This window comes from Procambarus clarkii, chromosome 55 (genome assembly GCF_040958095.1).
Source record: "Procambarus clarkii isolate CNS0578487 chromosome 55, FALCON_Pclarkii_2.0, whole genome shotgun sequence".
Lineage (NCBI taxonomy): Eukaryota > Metazoa > Arthropoda > Malacostraca > Decapoda > Cambaridae > Procambarus > Procambarus clarkii.
The window spans coordinates 19,436,665-19,459,829 of record NC_091204.1 but is presented as its reverse complement, the minus strand read 5'-3'; the positions used below and the strand labels follow the sequence as shown (position 1 = coordinate 19,459,829).

At 45.2% G+C, this 23,165-nt stretch overlaps 1 protein-coding gene across 7 annotated transcripts in view; it reads left to right on the top strand.

The window, feature by feature from the left end:
• Nucleotides 1-23,165, top strand: part of Nipped-A (Transcription-associated protein Nipped-A) — a 331,196-nt gene that overhangs the window by 157,747 nt on the left and 150,284 nt on the right. For all 7 annotated transcript variants that reach the window (XM_045738328.2, XM_045738364.2, XM_045738341.2 and 4 more), the window contains exons 17-18: nucleotides 13,289-13,582; nucleotides 16,060-16,161. In XM_045738328.2, coding sequence (XP_045594284.1) covers nucleotides 13,289-13,582; nucleotides 16,060-16,161 — 396 coding nt within the window. The remainder of the gene's footprint in view (nucleotides 1-13,288; nucleotides 13,583-16,059; nucleotides 16,162-23,165) is intronic.

Genomic DNA, 23,165 nt, shown 5'->3' with positions numbered 1-23,165 from the left:
TTTATCCGATTTTTTTGGGACTTGTTTTAAAATGCGCGCCGATGTCTTCCCATTTTCTTTGTTGAGCCTCGTGGCCCTCAGGCAGCTTGGCACACGCTGTGGGCCCATTGTTTTCGCTCCACTGTTGTGACCAATGTTGCCTCCACTCGCATCTCAAACGTGTGAACATTTCGGCTATTTTCTGTGGCTATATTTCTTACTGCGGCTTTAGAAACTATCTACGCTTACTCCATGATGGATAGTGATCATGAACAAGGCCCTTCCAGGAAGAAAATTGCGAAAAAAAGGCTTGAAAAGGGCGGGAATTGGGAGTGTAGCTGGAAGGCATCTGAGCACTCACTTGTAACGCGTGGCCCGTCTTCAACTCGTCGGCGGTTGGAGCGTGACCATGTTTTTTATTTTATATGCTAATGTTCCTATAGAGAATTCTATTGCGAACCCATTGAGACCAAAATGAAAGACCTAGTTCGAAAATTGAGGTGACCAGAGTGAAAATAGTGAAAACATTTTATCGCGTTTGCGCGCTCCTGGGAAAATCGTTCGCACTTTCTCTGTTTGCTGCGGGTAATTAGCCGGGCTTTTGGAGTTTATATGCATTTAGTGCTGTAGAGAATTCTATTGCGAACACAATGATACAAAATTTAATCTCGTAGGACGAGAATTAAGGTGACAAAGTTGAAGAGAGTATACACTTTTCAGAATTTACGCGCACTCCCGTGACACCCTGGGTCCCATATCGCACAGTTGAGGGGTGGCGGGCGGGGTGCGCGAAAGTGTTAAGGAGGTACCGAAGCGAATTTTGGTTGTGGGAGATTCCCAGGTGAGGTATTTAGACAGAACGTTTTGTGCCAGAGATAGGGGGAACAGGTTGAGGGTTTGCTATCCGGGAGCTGGAATTGGTGATATTGTTGGAAACATGAATGATATTATGACGGGAAATGGGAACAAACCCATTATTTGTATTAGTGCAGGGGGTAATGATGTTGGACGAGTTAGGAGTGAGGAACTAATACAGAGATTCAGGACAGCCATTGAATTAGTTAGGAGCAAGGGAGGAATCCCGATCATATGTGGCATTCTTCCAAGAAAGGGAGTGGGAAATGAATGGATGTCAAGGACACTTGGTGTCAATTGCCGGCTGGAAAGATATTGCAAATCAAATGCAATATCTTTCATAGACAACTGGGAACACTTCTATGGAAGAAATGAAATGTATGCTCGTGATGGGGTGCATCTATCAAGGGCTGGGGTTGTTGCTGTTGCGAACTCGTTGGAACCAGTGGTTAGAGGTGTTTGTTTGGGTTTAAACTGTTAGTAGATAGTGGTATGGGAATTGATTTGGAGGAAGGAGGTAATAAAAGTATGTGTTCGTGGGAGAAAAGAATTGGCAAAAAGATCAGGGAAAGAAAAGGGCCTCAAAATAACAATTCACTTAGGATATATTACACTAACAGTAGAAGTCTAAGAAATAAAATTAAAGAATTAAATGCTCTTGTCTGCACAGAAAAAATAGATATTATTGCACTTACCGAAATTTGGATGAATGTAGAAAATAGAGAACTATTAGCTGAATATCAGATAAATGGATTTAAACTATTTCACACACAGAAACTATTTGGATAGAATTAAACGAAAAAGCAAATAATATTATAATAGGAGTTATATATAGGCCACCAAATTTAGACAGAATGGAAGCAAAGCATCTATGGGATGAAATATCTAGAGCATCTAGATCTAACAGTATTTATGTCATGGGTGACTTTAATTTTAGTGGAATAAACTGGGTGAACAAAACAGGGAATAGTGAAGCAGAAGATTTTCTAGAATTAATTGACGATTGCTTTCTTACGCAACACATTAAGGAACCAACGCGGGAAAATAATATTTTAGATTTAGTGTTAACTAACAGGGAAACACAAATTAATGACATCGAAATAGGGAGTGAGCTAGGGAACAGTGATCACAAAGTAATCAGATTTAGCATAGAATAGAATAGACCTGTAGGAGAAAATTCTGTTAACACTTTTCTGGATTTTCGATTTGGAATTACGGGCGTTTTCCCTAACCGCTTGTCGGATCACGACGTAAATTTACGGTGCGGTTTAAAATATTTGTAAAAAATCCAGTTTAAATCCGATTTACTTGGGGTTTGTTTCAAACTCCGCGCCATGAAATTCCCGTTCTCTCGGGTAGGCCGCAAGTCACGTCGGCCTACTGGGTCACGTGACAGGCTGTGACCCAGTGATCCGTCACGTGATCGGATCTCTCTCCCCTCGGCCGCCAAACTCGCACGTTTTCAAGGATTATTACCCGTTTGTGTGTGTTTATAACCCACTAAATTCATCAATAATGGATCCAGCACCAGGCCCAAGCGGTGTTTCGGCTACAGGAGCCTCAGAATCAAGTGGAAAAGACAGGATTACCGCCATCTATAGGAGGTTTGCTGGTATGAGGCTCACTCCCACCAAGATTCCCAATGTCTTGGATGCCTTTGATCAAGCTGAAAATGAACGAAGTGATGCAGAAGGTGAGGATGTAGAAGAAGAATTTGAAATTGGGGGCCATAGACCCCTTGGGGATGACTCAACAGAGGATGAGACTGAAAGCCAAACTGAGGAGGAGGAGGAGGGGGCGAGTTGCGGGCGACAAGCGAGTTGTCTCTATGATTACCAACCTACACAATGCAGACACAAAGAAAGTTCAGAAAAGAAAACGAGTTTGCAGGGCAGATGGAACAGTAAGACTACAGCAGGTTGTGGTGAACAAACCACAGGCAATTGTTGACTACAATAAGTTCATGAAGGGTGTTGACCACTTTGATCAAATGGTAAAGTATTACCATTTCGCCAGGAAATGTCACAAGTGGACCAAGAAAATAACATTTTATTTCTTGCAAATGGCATTGCAAAACGCTTATGCATTGTACAAGGCCAACACAGATGATCGAAGGAAACTAACTCTGCTCCAGTTCCATGAAGTTGCTATTTGGTCTTTATTGAAATTTGACAAGGCAGAGTGGCCTGCAACAACTACACAATCTCCACATCTAGTTCATGCTCCAGACATAAATGATGACACTGGTCCTGTGTATCCTGCTGCTGACCCGTCAACACCTGGCCCGTCGGGTGTGAGGCGCCCTCTCTTCACGTCTACACCTAGTGCTGAAGATGAATCTGATGAAGATAATTCATATTCCACATTAGTGTTTGAAAACAATAGTGAGAGCGACGATTCAGACAGTAGTTTATTGCCAACCCAGAGACAACAGCGACGTGTTGTTATAGCAGAGACTCGCCTGAACTATAAATTGAAACATGAGCTGGTAAAAATCCCCAAACGTCGCAGGTGTGAAGTGTGTGCAAAGTCGGGTATCAGGAAGGAAACTGGTATAGCGTGCAAGACATGCGATGTTCCACTCTGCGTCATACCTTGTTACACCACTTATCACAGGAAAAGGGTGTATTGGGTGAACAAGAAATAACCACCCGCACCAGCTTCACTCCACCTAGGAACATCTGTTGAGCAACTTCAGGAATCAGTACCTGAAGGAGGTGGAGTGGAGATAAAATGCTCAACTTATTTTACTACAATCGTCTTTGCTTTGGTAAGTACACATAATTGTCTTAGGTTGTTTCAGTATTGTAGTCTATTTTCTTAGGAATATTTTGATACCTAAATGAGAACTGTAGCACGAAAACTAAAGTAAGTATACACGAAACAAGAGAAACTTTTTTTGTGGGTGTTGCGGGTGTGAGTTGGAGTGTCAAGAGCGGGTTCCGGTTGTGTGTTTTCCGTCATCTCTACAGCTGTGAATTCCAAGGAATTGTATTTGATATGCATATGTCTGTGTAGGGAATTTTATTCCGAACACTATACAAAAGAAAAAAACGGCGTGAAACAAGTATAAACTTGAAAAACATGAGCAAAGTAAAAACTTTTGACGCTCACGGGTACAAACACGCGTAAGATTTTATTCGCCGCAAATTTATTTGACGCTGTGTTGGCCAACTCTACCCATGTTCTTATAGAACTTTCTATTGCGAACACATTGCTATAAAAATGAAATACGTAGCTCCAGAAATAATGTCAGGACAGTGAAATAACTATAAACATTCAAAGTGCTGCATCACACCAGTGTCGTCGCTGCTGAAATCACTGCTAACGCTTCGTCCAGTTCCCACACTCGTGCGGGTCACCCGATACCATAATTAGACATTGATAGGCATATGTCTGGATGGGGAATTTTATTGCGAGTTCAGTGATATCAAAATGAGCGCTGTAGGATGACTGTGAGGCTGGCAACAAACGAAAGAGTATGAACATTTACTTCCTGTTTGGGTGTCACGGTGAGTCATCTACGTGTTTATTTACTTCGTGGTGGGATACCAAATGCTTGGGTGACATTTTATGCATATGATCTTGTAGAGAATTTTATTGCCTACGCATTGATACCAAAATGAAAAACGTAGCTCAAGAATTGATGTTAGGAGTGTGAAAAGATTATACACTTTTTTGTGTTTACGCTTGAGCGCCCAGAACACCGCGCGCACAACCCGCTTTATTTTCAGCAAGTGCCGCGCGCACTAAAGTGTTAAAGTGCCAGATTTCCGAAAAGCTGATTTTAATAGCCTAAGAAATTTTTGGGGTCAAATAGATTGGAAAATCTTGGGTATGGGGTGTGGGCCGGTCTTAAAGCGAGACATGAACCCAGCGATAGGTGACGTAAAAGGGGATTTCGATGTGGATTCAATATATAACTTATTTAAGAATATTCTAAACAAAGCACAGGAACGTAGTATACCATACAAATTGAATACATCGAATACTAATGACCCAAAGTGGATAACAAATAATTTAAAGAACCTTATAGAACATAAGAACATAAGAACAAAGGTAACTGCAGAAGGCCTATTTGGCCCATACGAGGCAGCTCCTATTCTATAACCACCCAATCCCACTCATATACTTGTCCAACCCGTGCTTGAAACAATCGAGGGACCCCACCTCCACAATGTTACGCGGCAATTGGTTCCACAAATCAACAACCCTGTTACTGAACCAGTATTTACCCAAGTCTTTCCTAAATCTAAACTTATCCAATTTATATCCATTGTTTCGTGTTCTGTCCTGTGTTGATACTTTTAATACCCTATTAATATCCCCCCGGTTATGTCCATTCATCCACTTGTAAACCTCTATCATGTCACCCCTAACTCTTCGCCTTTCCAGTGAATGCAACTTAAGCTTTGTTAATCTTTCTTCATATGAAAGATTTCTAATTTGGGGAATTAACTTAGTCATCCTACGCTGGACACGTTCAAGTGAATTTATATCCATTCTATAATATGGCGACCAAAACTGAACTGCATAATCTAAATGGGGCCTAACTAGAGCAAGATATAGCTTGAGAACCACACCAGGTGTCTTGTTACTAACGCTGCGATTAATAAATCCAAGTGTCCGGTTTGCCTTATTACGAACATTTATGCATTGATCCTTTTGTTTTAAATTCTTACTAATCATAACTCCCAGATCCCTTTCGCAATCCGACTTCGCAATCACAACACCATCTAGCTCGTATCTTGTAACTCTATCATCATTACCTAACCTCAGAACTTTACATTTATCAGCATTAAACTGCATCTGCCAATCCTTTGACCATTTCAAAACCCTATCTAGATCAACTTGAAGTGATAGTGAGTCCTCCTCCGAATTAATTTCCCTACCGATTTTCGTATCATCGGCAAATTTGCAAATGTTGCTACTCAAACCTGAATCTAAATCATTTATATATATTATAAACAACAGAGGTCCCAGGACAGAGCCTTGAGGCACTCCACTTACAACATTTTCCCACTCTGACTTGATTCCATTTATACTAACTCTCTGTTTCCTTTGGTATAGCCATGCCCTAATCCAGCTTAATATAGCACCCCCAATACCATGAGACTCTATTTTTTTAATCAGTCTCTCATAGGTAAAATGAGAGCTTGGTACAAAAGGATTAAGAATGGGGAAGTCAGTTTAGAACAGGAATTCATACAACTGGTTAGAAATGTTAAAAAAGAGATTAGGAAAGCAAAAAGAAACTATGAAGTTCGCATAGCAGAGCAAGCAAAGTCAAATCCTAAAGGGTTTTTTCAGTTATATCGAACTAAGACTAGGGAAAGGATAGGTCCATTAAAATCTGAGACAGTTCAAATAACGGATAATGACAAGGAGATGAGTAGTATTTTTAACAAATATTTTATATCTGTATTTATTAAAGAAGAACTTAGCAATATGCCTTCAGCCGAACAAGTCTATGTGGGTTGGGATGAGGACAGGTTGACTAGTTTAGCAGTTACCAGGGAGGATGTAATTAAACAATTAGAAAAACTAAAACCAAACAAATCCCCAGGGCTGGATGAAGTGTTTGCCAGAGTGCTTAAAGAATGCAAAGAGGAGCTTTCCGAGCCACTGTCTACCATTTTAATAAATCAATTAGAGTCAGGCAGAGTGCCAGAGTCATGGAAGGTAGCTAATGTGGTACCAATTTTTAAGTAAGGAGATAGATCACTTGCGTCAAACTATCGGCCAATTAGCCTAACGTCTATTGTGGGAAAGTTACTTGAATCAATAATTGCAAATACAATTCGTCTCCATCTTGAAAAACATAAATGAGTCGCAACATGGTTTTACAAATGGCCGTTCATGTTTAACAAATTTGCTAACTTTTTATTCCAGCATAGTTGAGGCAGTTGATAGTGGTAAGGATTGTGATGTTGTGTACCTTGACTTTAGTAAAGCTTTTGATACAGTGCCACATGAAAGACTAATTAAAAAAATAGAAGTTCATGGTATTGGGGGTGCTATATTAACTTGGATTAGGGCATGGCTATTCCAAAGGAAACAGAGAGTTAGTATAAATGGGGTTAAATCAGAGTGGGATAATGTTGTTAGTGGAGTACCTCAGGGCTGTGTCCTGGGATCTCTGTTGTTTATAATATATATAAATGATTTAGATTCAGGTTTGAGTAGCAACATTTGCAAATTTGCCGATGATACGAAAATCGGTAGGGAAATAATTCGGAGGAGGACTCACTATCACTTCAAGTTGATCTAGATAGGGTTTTGAAATGGTCAAAGGATTGGCAAATGCAGTTTAATGCTGATAAATGTAAAGTTCTGAGGCTAGGTAATGATGATAGAGTTACAAGATACGAGCTAGATGGTGTTGAGATTGCGAAGTCGGATTGCGAAAGGGATCTGGGAGTTATGATTAGTAAGAATTTAAAACAAAAGGATCAATGCATGAATGTTAGTAATAAGACGAATAGGACACTGGGATTTATTAATCGAAGCGTTAGTAACAAGACACCTGGTGTGGTTCTTAAGCTATATCTTGCTCTGGTTAGGCCCCATTTAGATTATGCAGTTCAGTTTTGGTCGCCGTATTATAGAATGGATATAAATTTACTTGAACGTGTCCAACGTAGGATGACTAAGTTAATTCCCCAAATTAGAAATCTTTCATATGAAGAAAGATTAACAAAGCTTAAGTTGCATTCACTGGAAAGGCGAAGAGTTAGGGGTGACATGATAGAGGTTTACAAGTGGATGAATGGACATAACAGGGGGGATATTAATAAGGTATTAAAAATATCAACACAAGACAGAACACGAAACAATGGGTATAAATTGGATAAGTTTAGATTTAGGAAAGACTTGGGTAAATACTTGTTCAGTAACAGGGTTGTTGATTTGTGGAACCAATTGCCGCGTAACGTGGTGGAGGTGGGGTCCCTCGATTGTTTCAAGCGCGGGTTGGACAAGTATATGAGTGGGATTGGGGGGTTATAGATAGGAGCTGCCTCGTATGGGCCAATATGCCTTCTGCAGTTACCTTTGTTCTTATGTTCATATGTTCTTATTGTTGGTTGCTGTGCCCTTGTCTCTGGGTGACAGTCTCCACTTTTACCTCCGTCATGTTGCCTGTTGGGTCACTGACACCTTGACCCGGAGTCTTGCGAGAGAGTTTCTCTGCTTGTTCTCCAGTACTCTCCTGATGTTATTACTGTTCAGAGTATGGGCGGCATCCGTGTTGCAAGCTAGGTTAGGTTGCTGCAACACGCTAGGTTGGTTTCCCACTCGGATGCCCCGAGGCCGCCCTGTTTTGGTTAGGTGCTGTTCGCCCCTTTCCCTCCCTGTTCCCGGCTCCGGACCGTCTGTGGGTTTCGGGGTCGGGGCAGGGTTTAGTCGGGGCCGAGACTCTGGCGGTTTTCGGGGGCTGCCCCGTTCGGGTTGGTGACGGAGGTTTTCGAGCCTGTTCCTCCTGCCAAGGCTTCTGGGTCTTACCAGCAGCCCTTTCTTGCTGCCTTTCCCATGGACTCTTCCTTTTCCTTAAGAGTGGAGGGCTTGGAAGACGGCTCTGCCCCGGGGCCTCTGTTGCTGGTTCCCGGGGCTGTGAGGGATGCCTGCTAGCAGTTCTGGGACAGTTTGCCCCTGTCTGGGTTTTCTGCTTCTAGGCTGAGTTTTTCGCCCATCCAGTCTGCTTGCTTCCCACTTTTGCTGGAGTGTTTTCGTATCTTTTGCGTCGGTCACAGCCCTCTGTTCTGGTGGCCATTTTCTTCTGCCGGTTTCCCGGCGTGGCCACCAGGGCAGCGTTGCGGTTTGTTTACATGCGCCTGGGTTTGCGAACGAGCGTCTTGGGTGAGTTTTCAACTTTTTTTTCAGGGGTTTTATTCTGTTGTAATTTCTTTGCTTTTCTGGTGTTTTCTACCCGTTTAGTGTTCCTCTGGGAACATTTGAGTGTTGATTTTACACCAGGTTTTCCATTTTGTCTGTTTTGGGTCAGGGCCCTTGGGTTTAGGCTCAGTGTCCCTGGCTGTTTATGCTTGTTCTCACACCTTGTCCCTCGGTTTCCCTGGGGGTTCTGTCTGGGGGGCTGTGCTTGGCACGTTCCTCTCCAGTTTTCTGGGACTGGCACAGTTGGTGGTGGGGCTTCAGGCTTGCTGCTTTTGTTCCCTTCCCTATTTTGTAATTGGCACTAGGTGTTTTTTTGCATCTTTACCGGATCTTGGTGCCCTGTCTGAGTCTGCTTGGGATTCGGTGTCTGGCCTACCTCGACGACTGGCTGATGTTGGCTCCCAATCGGTCCGCTTATCTGCTCGCTAGGGGTGTGGTTCTTTCCAGATCGCCGGGTTTGGTTTCCTGGTGATCTGGAAGCCATTCCATCTGTTTCCGTCCCAGGTTCGGACCTTGGTGGGCCTTGTTTAGGGCTCTTGGGCCGCTCCTTGTCTTTCCCTCCAGAAGTGTTGCTGCAGCTGTGGTCCCACCTTCGGCTGGTCATGAGGGGGTCCCAGGTGGCTCAGCGGTTGCTCGAGCAGTTGTGTGGGAGTCTGAACTTCGACGTGCTGGTCTGCTTGTGGGGTCGGGTTTGGCTTCGGCATCTGTTTGGTTCCTTCGGAGACTCCCCTTCCGCCTCTCTTGCAATCGTTGGGTTTGTTCCTCTGGGGATCTTGTGTTGGTACTGCGTCACCAGCTTCCTCTTTGGGATTTTCGAGGTTCCGTGCATTGGCACCTCCCCGAACCTTCGCACGGTGTGTTCACGGACGGGTCATCTCTCGGCTGGGGCTTTGTGACCAGTGCTCACCAGGTCGGCCCGGGATGGTGGGGTCTGTCCGTCCATCGAGCTCACAGCATCACATCTTCATGGACATCTTCAAGAGGAAACTAGATTTATTCCTCCAAGGAGTGCCGGACCAACCGGGCTGTGGTGGGTATGTGGGCCTGCGGGCCGCTCCAAGCAACAGCCTAGTGGACCAAACTCTCACAAGTCAAGCCTGGCCTCGGGCCGGGCTTGGGGAATAGAAGAACTCGCAGAACCCCATCAACTAGGTATCAACCAACAGCACGGTTCGGGAGTTCGTGGCTGTCTTGTTTGCACTTCGGAGAGTTTGGGTCACTCGGTGCTCTACCATTCAGCTCAATTCGGACTGTTCTCTGGCGGTTCTTTGCCGGAACCACAGGGTTTCTCTTAGGTGTTGACCTTTGGGGTTGGTTCCTTAGAGTGGCTCATTTGCTGGATTCTCGGGGTTTGGCTAACCGTGAGGTTCATGTCCGGGGTGTGTCCTGCGTCCTGGCGGACAGCTGTCTCGGTTCATTCCTCTGTTCGCGGATTGGCCAGTCGTCGCCGACTCGTTTTGTTGGTTCTGCCGGCCATGGACGTCTTCGAGTCTGTGTGGTCTAGGCATCACCCCTTTTTGTAGCGCCTTTTCCCGCCTGCGAGGCATTCACGGTGGATTCTTTTTGCAGGACTGGTCGAGGTGGGGTACCTGTTCCTCTTCTCCCGATCCAGCTGTTGCTTCAGGTTCTAGCTCGGTTGGAGCCCATTCCCACGAGAGTAGTCCTTATGGTTCCTTGGTAGCCGGCACAGCTTTATTTTCAGACGCTGCTTGATAGGTGTCCGAACCCGAGGTGTTTTCCCGCGGCTCTGTCTCTTTCGGCAGGTCAAATCGGTTCTGTACGTGACTGGTTCGGCCTTCTTCTCGACTCTTCGCGTCTGGTATTTTGACGCAGGTATCACCATCTCTGTGGTGATCAGGTGGCTTTGTTGATGGTGTACCACCTGCGAGCTTCGTCTTGGCGACAGTATGACGTTCCTGGTGTATCTATGCACTTTTTCTTGCTCTTCGTAGGGTGTCTTCTCCTTTGCATCGGGTTGTCTTGTCCTTTCTTGGGTTTTCAAGACTACAGTAAATTGATGTTTCTGACTGTCGCCTCGTTTTGTGCAGCGCTGGCAGAGCCACTCCTGCTTGCGTTCGGGGTGGACGTCACATCTGCCCCGTTTCGTATGCTTTCTCATGTTTTGTTTCACCTCCGGCCTGGTCATGCGTCGCCCGAGCCGTCCTAGTCCTTGATCAGGGTGCCTTCTTATCTTCTCCTCAGTTTGTGATAGCCCCTTCGGTTCAGGTTTCTGCTCTTTGGTACTGGTGGAAGGTTTGTACGTTTGCAGCCTTTCTCCGTCCTGGCAACGGTCGAGACTACTGCTTTCCGGAGGGGTTCTTGGGTTATTAATGCTTGATTGGTTTGGCCAGGGGTGCGTCCTGTGTTGTCCGGTTGCGCTTTTTGCCGTTACCTGCGTACCGTGTCTGGGGATGTGCTTTGGGTTGGTCCGGTTCCCCTTGTTCCGTTTCAGGGCTCGGGTCTCCCAGGTCATCCGCAGAGTTTTTTAGTCTTCCAGCCTGCGGTCTGTCCCTGCGCCTGCACTGTTCGGACGTTTGCAGCTTTTGCTGCTGTGTTGGTGACGTCTAGGGCTCATTTCGGGCGCAGGGATTTGAGGGTAGCACAGGTTCTTGGCCGCCCATTCTTTATGCGCGTCTGCTCCTGTGCGTTCTTGTTGCCTTGGGTCGCAGGTTACAGCCTGTTGTCTCGGCTTCGCTTTGCAGAGTTTGTGACGGCTGCCTCCCGGGTTAGCCCTTTCTTTTCCTTCTCTTTGGGTATGAAGCTCCAGGGAGCTGTAGGGGCTACCCACAGAAAACCAGCGTTGAATGTAATGAAACACCATTTTCTGGGTGAGCCCCGGAGGCTCCCTGGCAACCCTCCCTCCCACCGGTCGGCGGTTTTTTTCGCATTGGTTGAAGCTTGCCTTCCGAACTGAAGCTAGGCAGCTGGTGCGGTAGGTCCGGGCTCCCCCCTCCCCCCTCACGGGGCAGGGAGGGCTGCGCGGACGATCGCCGCGGCAGTAAAGTGTGATGTTTGCTTGTTTCCTTGGGATTGTAGGGAGTTTCTACCTCTCTGTTCAGTTTTTTGTTTTAGTTTTTTTTACCATGTGGGGTTTGTTTTGTTATGCCTACCTTTCTGGGTGCCTAACCCCGGTCGATGGCAGATAAGGAAAACCCCAACCACAAGGGGGTTTTTCAGGGCCATTGCTCCCTGAAACCTCTCTGAAGGGGCCAGGTTCTGGCGCTGGTCTCTGGTAGGTCTGAACTCCTTAGCTAATGTCCCGGTCTAATATAACATACATTACCCCAATAAGCTCCAGGAAGCCTCTGGGGCTCACCCAGAAAATGGCATTTCATTACATTCAACACTGGTTTTTTGCTGTTATTACATCATATTCACACATTATAAATAAATATCTACATGTGCATTCACCATAATGAACCACTAAGCTTGTATGTTGAGTCCAAGCAACATAGTGGCCACCATACACCAGTTAGCTGACGACGCCACCTCACTGTCAAGATTTCTTCTCCCACATACTATTCACACTGCGAATTCTCACCACAATGTTGCTATTATCAGAATCCTGGACACTAAATCCTGTAAATTAATAATTTTCCACAAGTTTATTTTGTAAAGGAACATGGAAAGTTGTTAAAAGATTCTTAGATGGACCAAACAATGGCATTGTACAGCATTGTGTTCACTGATATCTGAACTTTGTACACAGTCTTTATCACAGTCAGGCTTTTCTGTAATACTATCATTGCTAAATAATAATAGTTACATATATATTTTGACATTTTTAGGCAATGCTGTGGTCACAAGCTGAACAGCAGTGCTGCTAGTTCATGCTGCGTGTGCCAGCCTTGATTCCTTACTCAGTACTGAGGCTGTCATACAAGGGAATGGTTTCCACGATTTTTGTTTTAAATTGGTGTCTGTTTACTGGAGCCCTGAGGAAGCTGATGTAAACCCTGTCTAACCACAGGACTTTTAATTAATCATTTTAATCTTACGTGGGACTTTAAAATGTTTATATACGATGTGCTCCATGCAGGTAGTTAAATCAAAATCGTATATATACAGTTAGTGCTGTTCAAGGGTTAAAAGTACTTGGACCCACCATGAAAGATGGCATCCATTGAGCACTATTGTAAGGCACTAGGCAACACTTCAGCGACAGAACTGACTGGCTGGCTGGTGGAGGACCATGTTCTGGTCTTGAGGCTTCAGGTTTTGTAAATCCATCAGTTGTCTGTAAAGCTTCACTGACTTTCTCAATGATTTCCCAGAGAAATGGTGGAATGTTATTTGTTCTCTGTGCCTCTGTGAAAGGGCCTGGGTCTGGCCCTAGTCTTCGATAGGTCAAACATAACTCCCACAACTTATGTGACTCATAATATGGAGCAATCTCAGCAAAACAGCTACAGGGAGCCACCAAAGGTCTTCCCCCTGAAAGTATTTTATGTATGAAAGAGCACAAATTTCTCTTGACCAAATATTCTCTTTGAATTGTAATAATTTGCTATGTTTCTGATTACATTGTTATTCAACAGTTTTTTATTTGTGAAAATTCCAGGGTATAGCCAGCGAAGTGATTCCATTCTTATGCTCTGGCTCGCATGTCATTCAGAAGGACTGCCACCCATCAGCGCTTCACACGTTCACAGAAGCTCTTGCTCAGTGCCAACCTCCAATAACTATTCGGCCAGCCATCATGAAGTACCTTGGCAAGAGTCATAATCTATGGCATCGTATGACACTTTTGTTAGAGCAGTTAGCCTTAGAACAGGGAGCCACCACATCACCTCGTTCTGCTAAAAAGGATTATCATGACACTTATGATATGGAGCCTGTAATGAATCCACAACAGGTAAGTCAATCATCCACAGTTTTCTGTATAAATTAGTTAAGCAAGAGGGGGAAAGAGAAGAAAGATTATGGCTGGTTAGCTTCTTACATTTCAGCGACACAATGTGTATAATCCAATAGATTTTGCTTGCATACTGATTATGATATAACTGTTTTCTCCATATAATTGTTACCATTCTCATCTTTTCATATGATTGTGCTGATTTGTTTTGGAATTCAATGGTGTTTGGTGCTGCAACTTTGAGTGGATATTGTATATTTCCTGGTCAGTGAACAGCAAAATAAAAATAGGAGCAGTCATTGATAAAAACCAGTAATTGGGTGAGCCTCATGGTGGCTTCCCAAAGCTAGGTCACTGAGATAGGTTCCCATTACCAAGTCACATCAGTTGTCCTGTTGGCCTACTGGAGACCAAAGCCAGAACCTGTCCATATCCTGAGCTAAACCCTGCCCTAATCCAGAAACCCTCGAACATTTTGGGGTTGGATGCAGGGAAGGGGTGTGAAAGCAGAGGCAGGGCGAATCCTGTATAAATGGGAAGAAAGAGGTGGTGATGATGGAGCCAAGATGGAGTTCAACAACTCCAATTCAAGATCTGTAAACATGGGGCAGGCTAGCTCTAGGGCATCCAATCTAGACCATTGAAGATGGATGAAACGAACCAGCAAGTGGTAGCTAGCTGCCTGATATGCATCAACTTCTCTGAAGTCGACTCCAACTAGACTCCAAAGGTTGTAGGAGTCTTTGATCTAATAGCCAGCATATCTGAAGCAGCATGAATGATCCCTGCCCCGTGGCATGGATGATGAAAACCCCTCATATATGCACTAGGCGAGAATGGGCTTGGTAGGAATATCCATTGGCAACACCAAATTTGTAGAGGATTTTCAGGGCCTGAAGGGTAAACCAAGCAGGACACCCAGGCACTGGAGATGCTATGCTGGACCTAAAAGTAAGCCAACACAGCCTGGGCTACACAGTTTTTAACACTTTTGCTGCCCGATCACACACATTCCATCACGAAACCAAAATATGTAGTATGCGGCTTGACGCAAACAATAATTTAACAATTTGTAAATAATTTAACAATTTGTAAAAATTCCATTTATTATTCGAATACTATGGGATTTGTTTTAAAATGAGCACCAACCAAGTATCAGTGGACTGGGTGAATTGAACATCAGCAAGGAACACCACTCGCAGGACTCCGGGTCAAAGGTGTCATTGACCCAACAGGAAGCATGACGGAGGAAAAACCATTGAATGTCACCCTGAGACAAGAGGACAGAGCAACCTTCTAACCCACACAAGGCGAGATGGGTCCCATGGGACTCATCCGTTGTACCAATGAGCCCCAATGGAGTTTTCACACGTCTTACCCAGGTTGTGGTGACCAACTTGCCACTGCTAGGAGTTGGGGTTGTGGCGTACCTCGACGACTGGCTGGTGTCTGCTCCCAGCCGGTCCATGTCTCTGCTCACCAGGGGTTTGGTTCCTTCCCAACTCCCCGGGGTTCAGGTTCTTGATGAACTGGTGGAAGTCCCATCTGATTCCCTCTCAGGTTCGGACTTTGCTGGGTCTTGTATGGGATTCTCGGATCGCTTCTGCTCTGCAATGATGGCATGTCTTCTGATTCCTGCTACCAACTTGTTCATTGGTAGCCGGAATTAATGTAGATGCGGATGCTATATCTGAAGGAACAGTACAGGCGACTGACATTGCAGTAGTGGATGCTGATGTGAATGCTATATCTGAAGGAATGGTATGAGTGACTGTCGTTGCACCTGTGTTGAGCCACGAAGTTAGTTTGAGAAGTTTCCTATTTTCTCCTTCTCATCTGCAGCTCTCTTCTTCTTCTGTGGCCACTCAAAACATTATGCTACATTTCTGCTGAAAGTGTTATTCACCTGGAAATATATGCCTTAAATATTTAGTATTTAGTCCCAGACTAGGATGTAGGGTTATATTATGTTTGTGTGTGCTTTCAAGAAGACCTAAATATTTAAACATTCTGCTTACATAATGAACATGTCCTATGCTCGTGGAGGCCCTTATATTCGTGGGGCCCCCAGGCAAGTGCCCATTGGTCCCAAGCGGTAAGACGCCTCTGTTTTGACTTTCTGGTTGCTTTGCCTGATGAGATGGTAAAATGTCGCCGCTATGTGCACCTCTGTGAGGTGGGCTGGGTTCTGGCTATTGTTCCTAATAAGCCTATAGAATTCTTCAGATGATGCGACATAGTAGATGGTAATTATCTCAGCTTCAGGGAGCCAAAGAGGCTCGCCCAGAATTTGACTTTTTATTACATTTAACATTGGTTTTTGCGTTTTTTTTATGTTTTATTTTTTAATTTTGTAGTTCCAAAAGCTGTTTGTGGGTATTGATACACTTGAATAACACATGCAAACAGGAATATAAATGCAGTAGTTATTAAGTATCTGTTTAATGCTATTTTATAATTTTCTTCAATATTTTCAGGAGATCCTGGACTCATTGTCTGAGATGTATTCTTTACTGAAAGAAGAGGATTTGTGGGCTGGGTTGTGGCAAACAGTGGCTCATTACCCAGAGACTCGACTGGTAAGAGACAGAACTTTTACTGTATTTTCTTGACTTCATAATATTTTCAGAGCTTAGGGCATGCAAAGAAAAAGTCACAATAACACGGTAGAAATCTTTGGTATATTAATCTTTATATACCATTTTCACACACCTGGTCACACAACTCGTGGGCTTTTCGGGTGGTGTCGTGCAACCTGCAGTGGCATTGGGTGGCCCTTCCTTCTTCGGGTGGGTCGGGTCTGGTGGGGCAGGCCTCGTCCCCTTCCATCTGTCAGGTCTTCTGAACCGGTTGATTCCTTGCCCCTCCTTTCAGATTACTACATTTGTCTCAGGTCCGGCTCATTCTCGAACCGGGTGCTTGGATGATTTCCCTGGATTTACAGGACGCGTATTGGCACATCCCTATCCATCCGGGGTTCAGGGATTGGTTAAGTTTTGTGGTGGGGTGACAGGCTTACCACTTTTGTTGTCTCCAGTTCAGCTGGCACCTCGCATTTTTACGAGCTTAATTCAGGTCGTGGTGGCCCTGTCGTAACGCTGAACCCCGGTTCATTCCGAACACAGCGATTACACAACACATAACACCTTGCCTCAGCAACCGTTACTACCACCGTGTACTCCTACACACACCAGACCCTTGAGGCGTACCACTAGGTTTGTACTGGAACACAATGAATGAACATACGGAAGGTATTTAAAGGCCGTCGGATTTTGTCATTTAATTACAAAGAATAGACTCTGACAAATAATACTATATTAATTAACATACTCTATTAGGTCAATACACTTCCAATACCCATAGACCACTTGACCTCCGCGATCACCACCCACACTCGTAACTTCCGCCTAAGTCCCTAATACGGAATGATTACTGCAACGCTCCACACCCGGTTAGTCTTACATTCAATACTCACATACTGCAGACTTAACTTGGTCACTAAGATCACAACAGGCTCTCGCATAGCTGTCTGCTACACTTCGCTGCTGCCACAACCGGGGATCCAAAAGGACTTGCTCGTTCAACTTCCCCAATCAGACTCACTCCAGTCAGCCATCTACCTCAACCATTTCACCCCACCTCTCAAGGAAGGTATAATCCGATTAACCTTATCCCTAGAGAGGTAATCTTGTTCCTAGAAGCCTGACGAAGAATAATTCCTCTTTCCAGGAATTAATCATTTGGCTAAACAGCTTCGGTCTTAATCCATTGACCTTTCTTAGATATGTGATCCATAGTCTGTCTACTTACATGTACTTTCAATCATCATTCGTTAAGTGTTGTAGTAATGATCCTCTAGCTAATAATTCCTACTAACTTGTGGATTACAACACCACTCCCCTCCTTAAACACGCATATGTCCCCATATGCATCATTGCAATGGTTCCATTAGTGCAAGGACCTGGAGGATGCACCCACCATATATGTACAACTAAAAAATCATCCAATAAGTTCATCATACACACAATGAAATAAATTAAAATTTTCCCCGACATAACTCACAACACTTCTCCAACATATACATTATATTCACATCATAGTACAGGTAAAATAGTCTGTAATAATTGTTCCCATCTCCAACAATGCACATATCCCTAAACTGCTGACATATAATTACATACAAACATAACCATAAAATTACATGGCCCAGAATGCTGGCACTTAAACAGAAATGACACTAGTCATTAATATATACACAACACATATATATCTAAGGTTCTTCATCCTTAGTAATAAGTTAATTACAATTTAACATCTTGCCCTGTACTGTTAACATAAGGGCTTACAATGATCACACAATGTTTCACTGGCCTCCTCCACAATTGGCAGCATCACTTCTCTTGTCTTCGTGTCCCATGGTTGCTAGGTCATAGATCCTCCATGACCCAGACAAAACCCAGGCTGTCCAGCCTGGTGAATGTTGTCAATGTCCCATCGTTGCTCTGAGCTAACGTGATCCTAGCCTCCAGAGCAACGGAGATTCCTACCCCAGGGTCATGTTCCCTAGGGTCTGTGCTGACGTCTCGTTCCAGGGCACCAATCCCAGAACGCTGTAGATACCTCACAGCTCTCTGGTCATCCTTCCTTGCTGTGCTCACCACAGCTGTAGCACATTACTCTAGGCCCATCCGCCCAGAGTGTGTCCACCTGTATTCACACCTTCCCGACCGCTGTACCTGCAAAATATTCCCTCGGAGCCCCCTGGCTCGATCCCATTATTACATAACCCCCTCGGCTCCTTACTCTCTCCCCGTATATAGCTTGAGCGCAGCTGCAAAACCATTGCAGCTGGCCCTTATCCCTGCTTTGATGTCAGGGGGCGAATTTCGCCTATAACGTCACGTTGGCTTCACTTCCTCCCCCTTTTTTTTCTAGAATTACTGACTGTAGCCTCATGGCTTCCCTTCTACTCTACCTGAAGCTCTGTGACATGATCCCGGGGGACCTACTGAAGCCTAACACTCAGTAATGGTGCCGATGAGGTAATATACAGTATATACATACACATATATTATCACAATAAATACCTCATTAAAATAATTTCACACTTATGTCACTAAAACATCATACTGCCACTGGCTCGCCTCTAGCGAGATTCCTGTAACAACTTAATAAGAAATTAGTATATCTACTTCGCTCGTCCACTGCAACCACCAACACCTGAAATTTTGAAATTCTACATTATAATCTTATCCATAAGACTTACCCACTCCGACACACCATCACCTCTGGTCAACCCAACCACTGATGACCTCATTATAACACCACACTCCATACCAGGCGTCCAAACGCCACAACACTACACCACACACTACACCACACACTACACATGCTACTCTACACCACACTCTACACACTACCCCACACTCTACAAAACTACCATGCCCATGCACCACTACACACCACACTCTACACACTACCCCACACTCTACAAAAACTACCATGCCCATGCACCACTCAACACCACACTCTACACACTACCCCACACTCTACACACTACCCCACACTCTACAAAAACTACCATGGCCATGCACTACTCTACAGTACATACTATGCTCCTGTGTTCATGACCCCACGAGAGCGGGTCGGATAGCGATGTGTCACCGTCGCCTGTGGACCTTGTCCTCGGTCCTGCGAAGGCTGCTCTGTGTTATCTACCCTTGATTGCCAACTCCTCGTACCCCTACCTATGTTCTCAGCCGCTGGTGTGCTCTCCCCTGGCACACTCCCCGTAGGGTATGGCTCCTCACTTGCCTGACCGGTCAGTGTATAGACGCGGTCTGGGTGACAGGAGAACACGTGCCCTGTTTTTAGCACCTTAACCTTCACTTCTGCATTCTTTTTGCTAATTACCCGACATGGCCCCACAAATAATAAATAAATAAATATAAATATGTTTATTCAGGTAAGGTACATACATACAAGTGATGTTACATTAATGGATTGATATATAGATAGAGCTAGTACATACAATGCCTAAAGCCACTATTACGCAATGCGTTTAAACTTGGGTGCCAACTTACCTTCTGCCTGAGCGTGCATCTGCTTCACGAATACCCTATCACCTTCATTGATCACCTTTGCTTGGACCTTGTTCCGCGCATTATAATATGCCTCTGCTACCTCTGTCGACTTTCTTAAATGTAGTTTCACCAAGTCAAATGCCTTGGTTGCTCGCCTACAGACAACACTTTTGAAGTCTAACGCATAGCATGGCGGTTGCTTGCTTGTGAACGTCGTGAACGGAAGTCGGGGATCGAACCCATGCAACAAAAAATGCGGGGTTTCTCCCACCGACCTATTGAACGCCGTGTTGAGCGCCGACTCCACCATCGACAAACTCTGATCCCATGCAAGCACATCATCAGCAGCCAAATGCCGCAGAATACTGATTACTTCAGCATTGTGTCTTTCAACCAAACCATTCGCCGATGGTCGATATGCCAGCACTGGAGTATGTTTGAATTGATACACACTCGCGATGCTTTGAAATACTTGATTGATAAACTCTGACCCTTGGTCTGACACAACTTGTTGAGGAGCCCCAAACCTGGTTAACACACTTTCCACCATGGCCTGGGTCACATCCTCTGCCGACTTAGAACGGAGTGCACTCACCACAGTGAACCGTGTGAGTGCATCCACTGCTACAAATATGTACCTCGCCCCTGAATGAGCTTGTGGTAGCGGCCCAATGAGATCTATGTGTACTCTCTCGAAGGGAGTACTCACCTCCGGCCACCTACGCAAAGGTTCCGCCCCCAACCTATGTGCCTTGTACCTCAGACAACTGTCACAAGAGGCTACATAGACCTTGATATCTTTACCCATGGATGGCCAATAGAACCTTTGACGTGCCCTCTGCAACGTCTTGGACTCCCCTCCATGGCCTGCTGCTGGGATGTTATGACACAGATACATTGCAGTCCTCTGGAACTCCGGTGTCAAGACTGCCTGGTATACTGGTTCAGACCGTATACCCGAAACCCTACCAAGATGATACAACACCTCATCTTCAACCACAAACTCATCCACTGGGGCTGGAAGTGACTTCCTCAACTCCGCACGCTGACCCCTCAAAAACTTCCTTACCTCCCCCCACAGGGGGTGACCTTCCTGACTCCGTATCAACTCCCTCACATTCCACGACACATCTTCCTCCCCCCTTTCACTCACCACTGCTACATTGTGACACCTTGACAACGCGTCAGCGACCACATTGCTTTTCCCTGGTACATGTTCAAAGTTTGTAATGTTAAACTCTGAGAGCGAGGTAACCCACCGTGCCAGCCGCTGACAAGGCTCCTTGGACTCGAACACATACTTAAGGGGTTTGTGATCGCTTCTGAGCCAAATTTCATGTCCAAGCAAGATGTACCGGTTTCGTTGTAATATGAATGTGATCGCTAGCGCTTCCCTCTCAATCGTACTATAGTTCCTCTCTGCAGGACATAGTACTCGTGAACAAAATGCAATGGGACGCTCCCGTCCTCGCTCATCCACCTGAGCTACCACACCACCTATCGCTGCGCCAGAAGCATCCGCATACACCAGAAACGGTTTGCTAAAATCTGGGTGCGCCAAGATACTGCAAGAGCTGACAGCAGCCCTCAGTACCTGGAACGCCTGCTGTTGTTCCTTCCCCCACACGAACTCTGCAAGTCCACTGATCTCATGTAATGGTCTTGCAATTTTTGAAAAATCTTTAATAAATCGCCGATAATAGCTAACCAACCCCAGGAAAGATTTGCACTCTTTCTTGTTCTGTGGAACTGGGAACTCTTGAATATCCCTGGTTTTATCTGGCAATGGACTGATACCCATCCGGCCCACTGTATGACCCAGGAATGTTACCGATTCTCCAAAAAAACTGCATTTTTCGAAATTCACTTTGAGGTTGTGTGACCTCAACCTTAGCAAGAGTTTCCTCAAATTATGCATGTGCTCCTCTAATGACTTTCCCAGCACGATTACGTCATCGAGGTACAGCAACGCTGTGGGACCTATCAACCCCGATAATACACTCATCATTAGCCTATTGAACACAGCAGGTGCTGACTTCAACCCGAAAGGAAGTCGTTTATATTGCCAGAGCTCGTTGCACGCACTAAACGCTGTGATTTCCCTCGACTCTTCCTCCAGCGGTATCTGGTGATACCCACTGAGTAGGTCTAATGTGGTAAAATATTGTGTACCCTTCAAGTGTGTCAATGTGTCCTGTATGTTAGGTAATGGGTATGCTTCGTCTTTCGTCAGCTTGTTTATTCTGCGCAAATCTACGCATAACCTCACTCCCCCATTCTTTTTCCTGACTACTACGAGAGGGCTGTGCCACGGTGAACTGGATGGTTCAATGATATCATGCTCCCTTAGCTGGCTTATCTCCTCTTTCACCTCCCTCTGGTGTGCCACTGGTATGCTATATGCTCTCGTATATACTGGATGTGCGCCCTCTACGTCAATTCTATGTGCTCCTTGAGTAATGCACCCTGGGGGTTCCCCTCTCAACGCAAAAACATCCGGGAACTCCCTGACTAAGCCTCTTAAGGCTTCCTTAACCTCCCTTTCCATGGACATCCTATCCACTATTCCCATTAATTTATCCATTCTATCCTCATCGCCCTCACTCTGACTTACTGACATGGCTGCAATAATCTCCTCCACAGGGTGCCCCCACGCTACCTGTGTATGCCTACTCAAGGTGACTGGCCACCGAGAGGGATTAAAAACCCTCAACCGAATTACCCCTTCATTTATGTCTTCAATAGTCTCCATTATCACCAACCCTGCTGGATTATCTAATGGCTCAATTTGCACAACGTCTACTCCCTTGGCTTTACATGCCATTTTAATCACTAAGGATGCTTCTCCCGGAATGGTGACATCCTTGGGTACCGTGACTGCCCACTGTATATTCTGGTCCCCAGCCGAGTTACCACAGTTACCCCTCACTACTGCTACTCCTTCTCTACTCCTCACCTTGTTAACGTCTACCGCTTGACCTCCACATACCAATTTATTCCCCCTTGCGCTGAACGCTATGGTACATGAGTATTTTTCGAGGAAATCAATTCCCAGGATAATGTTGGTATGTTTCAGCCCTATATCCTGTATTACTACAAAACTATGTTTAAACCATCTATCTTCTAGCTGGAAATCCACAGTTGTCTCACCCAACACCCGCAACGCATTATCCCCCACCGCCGTTAATCTCCTGTTGTTAGGTATCAGCCTGACGTCTGATCCTAACACGCTACGACTCATGATGGACACGGAAGCACCGGTGTCCACCAAGGCTGTATAGATAGTGCCCTTTAACCGTAAATGCACCTTTATGGGATGACCCGACCCGACGGTACACAACCACTGTCCGCCACCCCCTACTGTACACACTGGGTAATTAGGCGGAACAAAAAGCTTACACTGCCAGGCCAAGTGACCACCGTCACCACACAGCTTACACACTTTTGTCTGCTTAGGTCGTTCTGGCTCGTGTTTACCTGCAGTGTACCCCGTTCCCCGG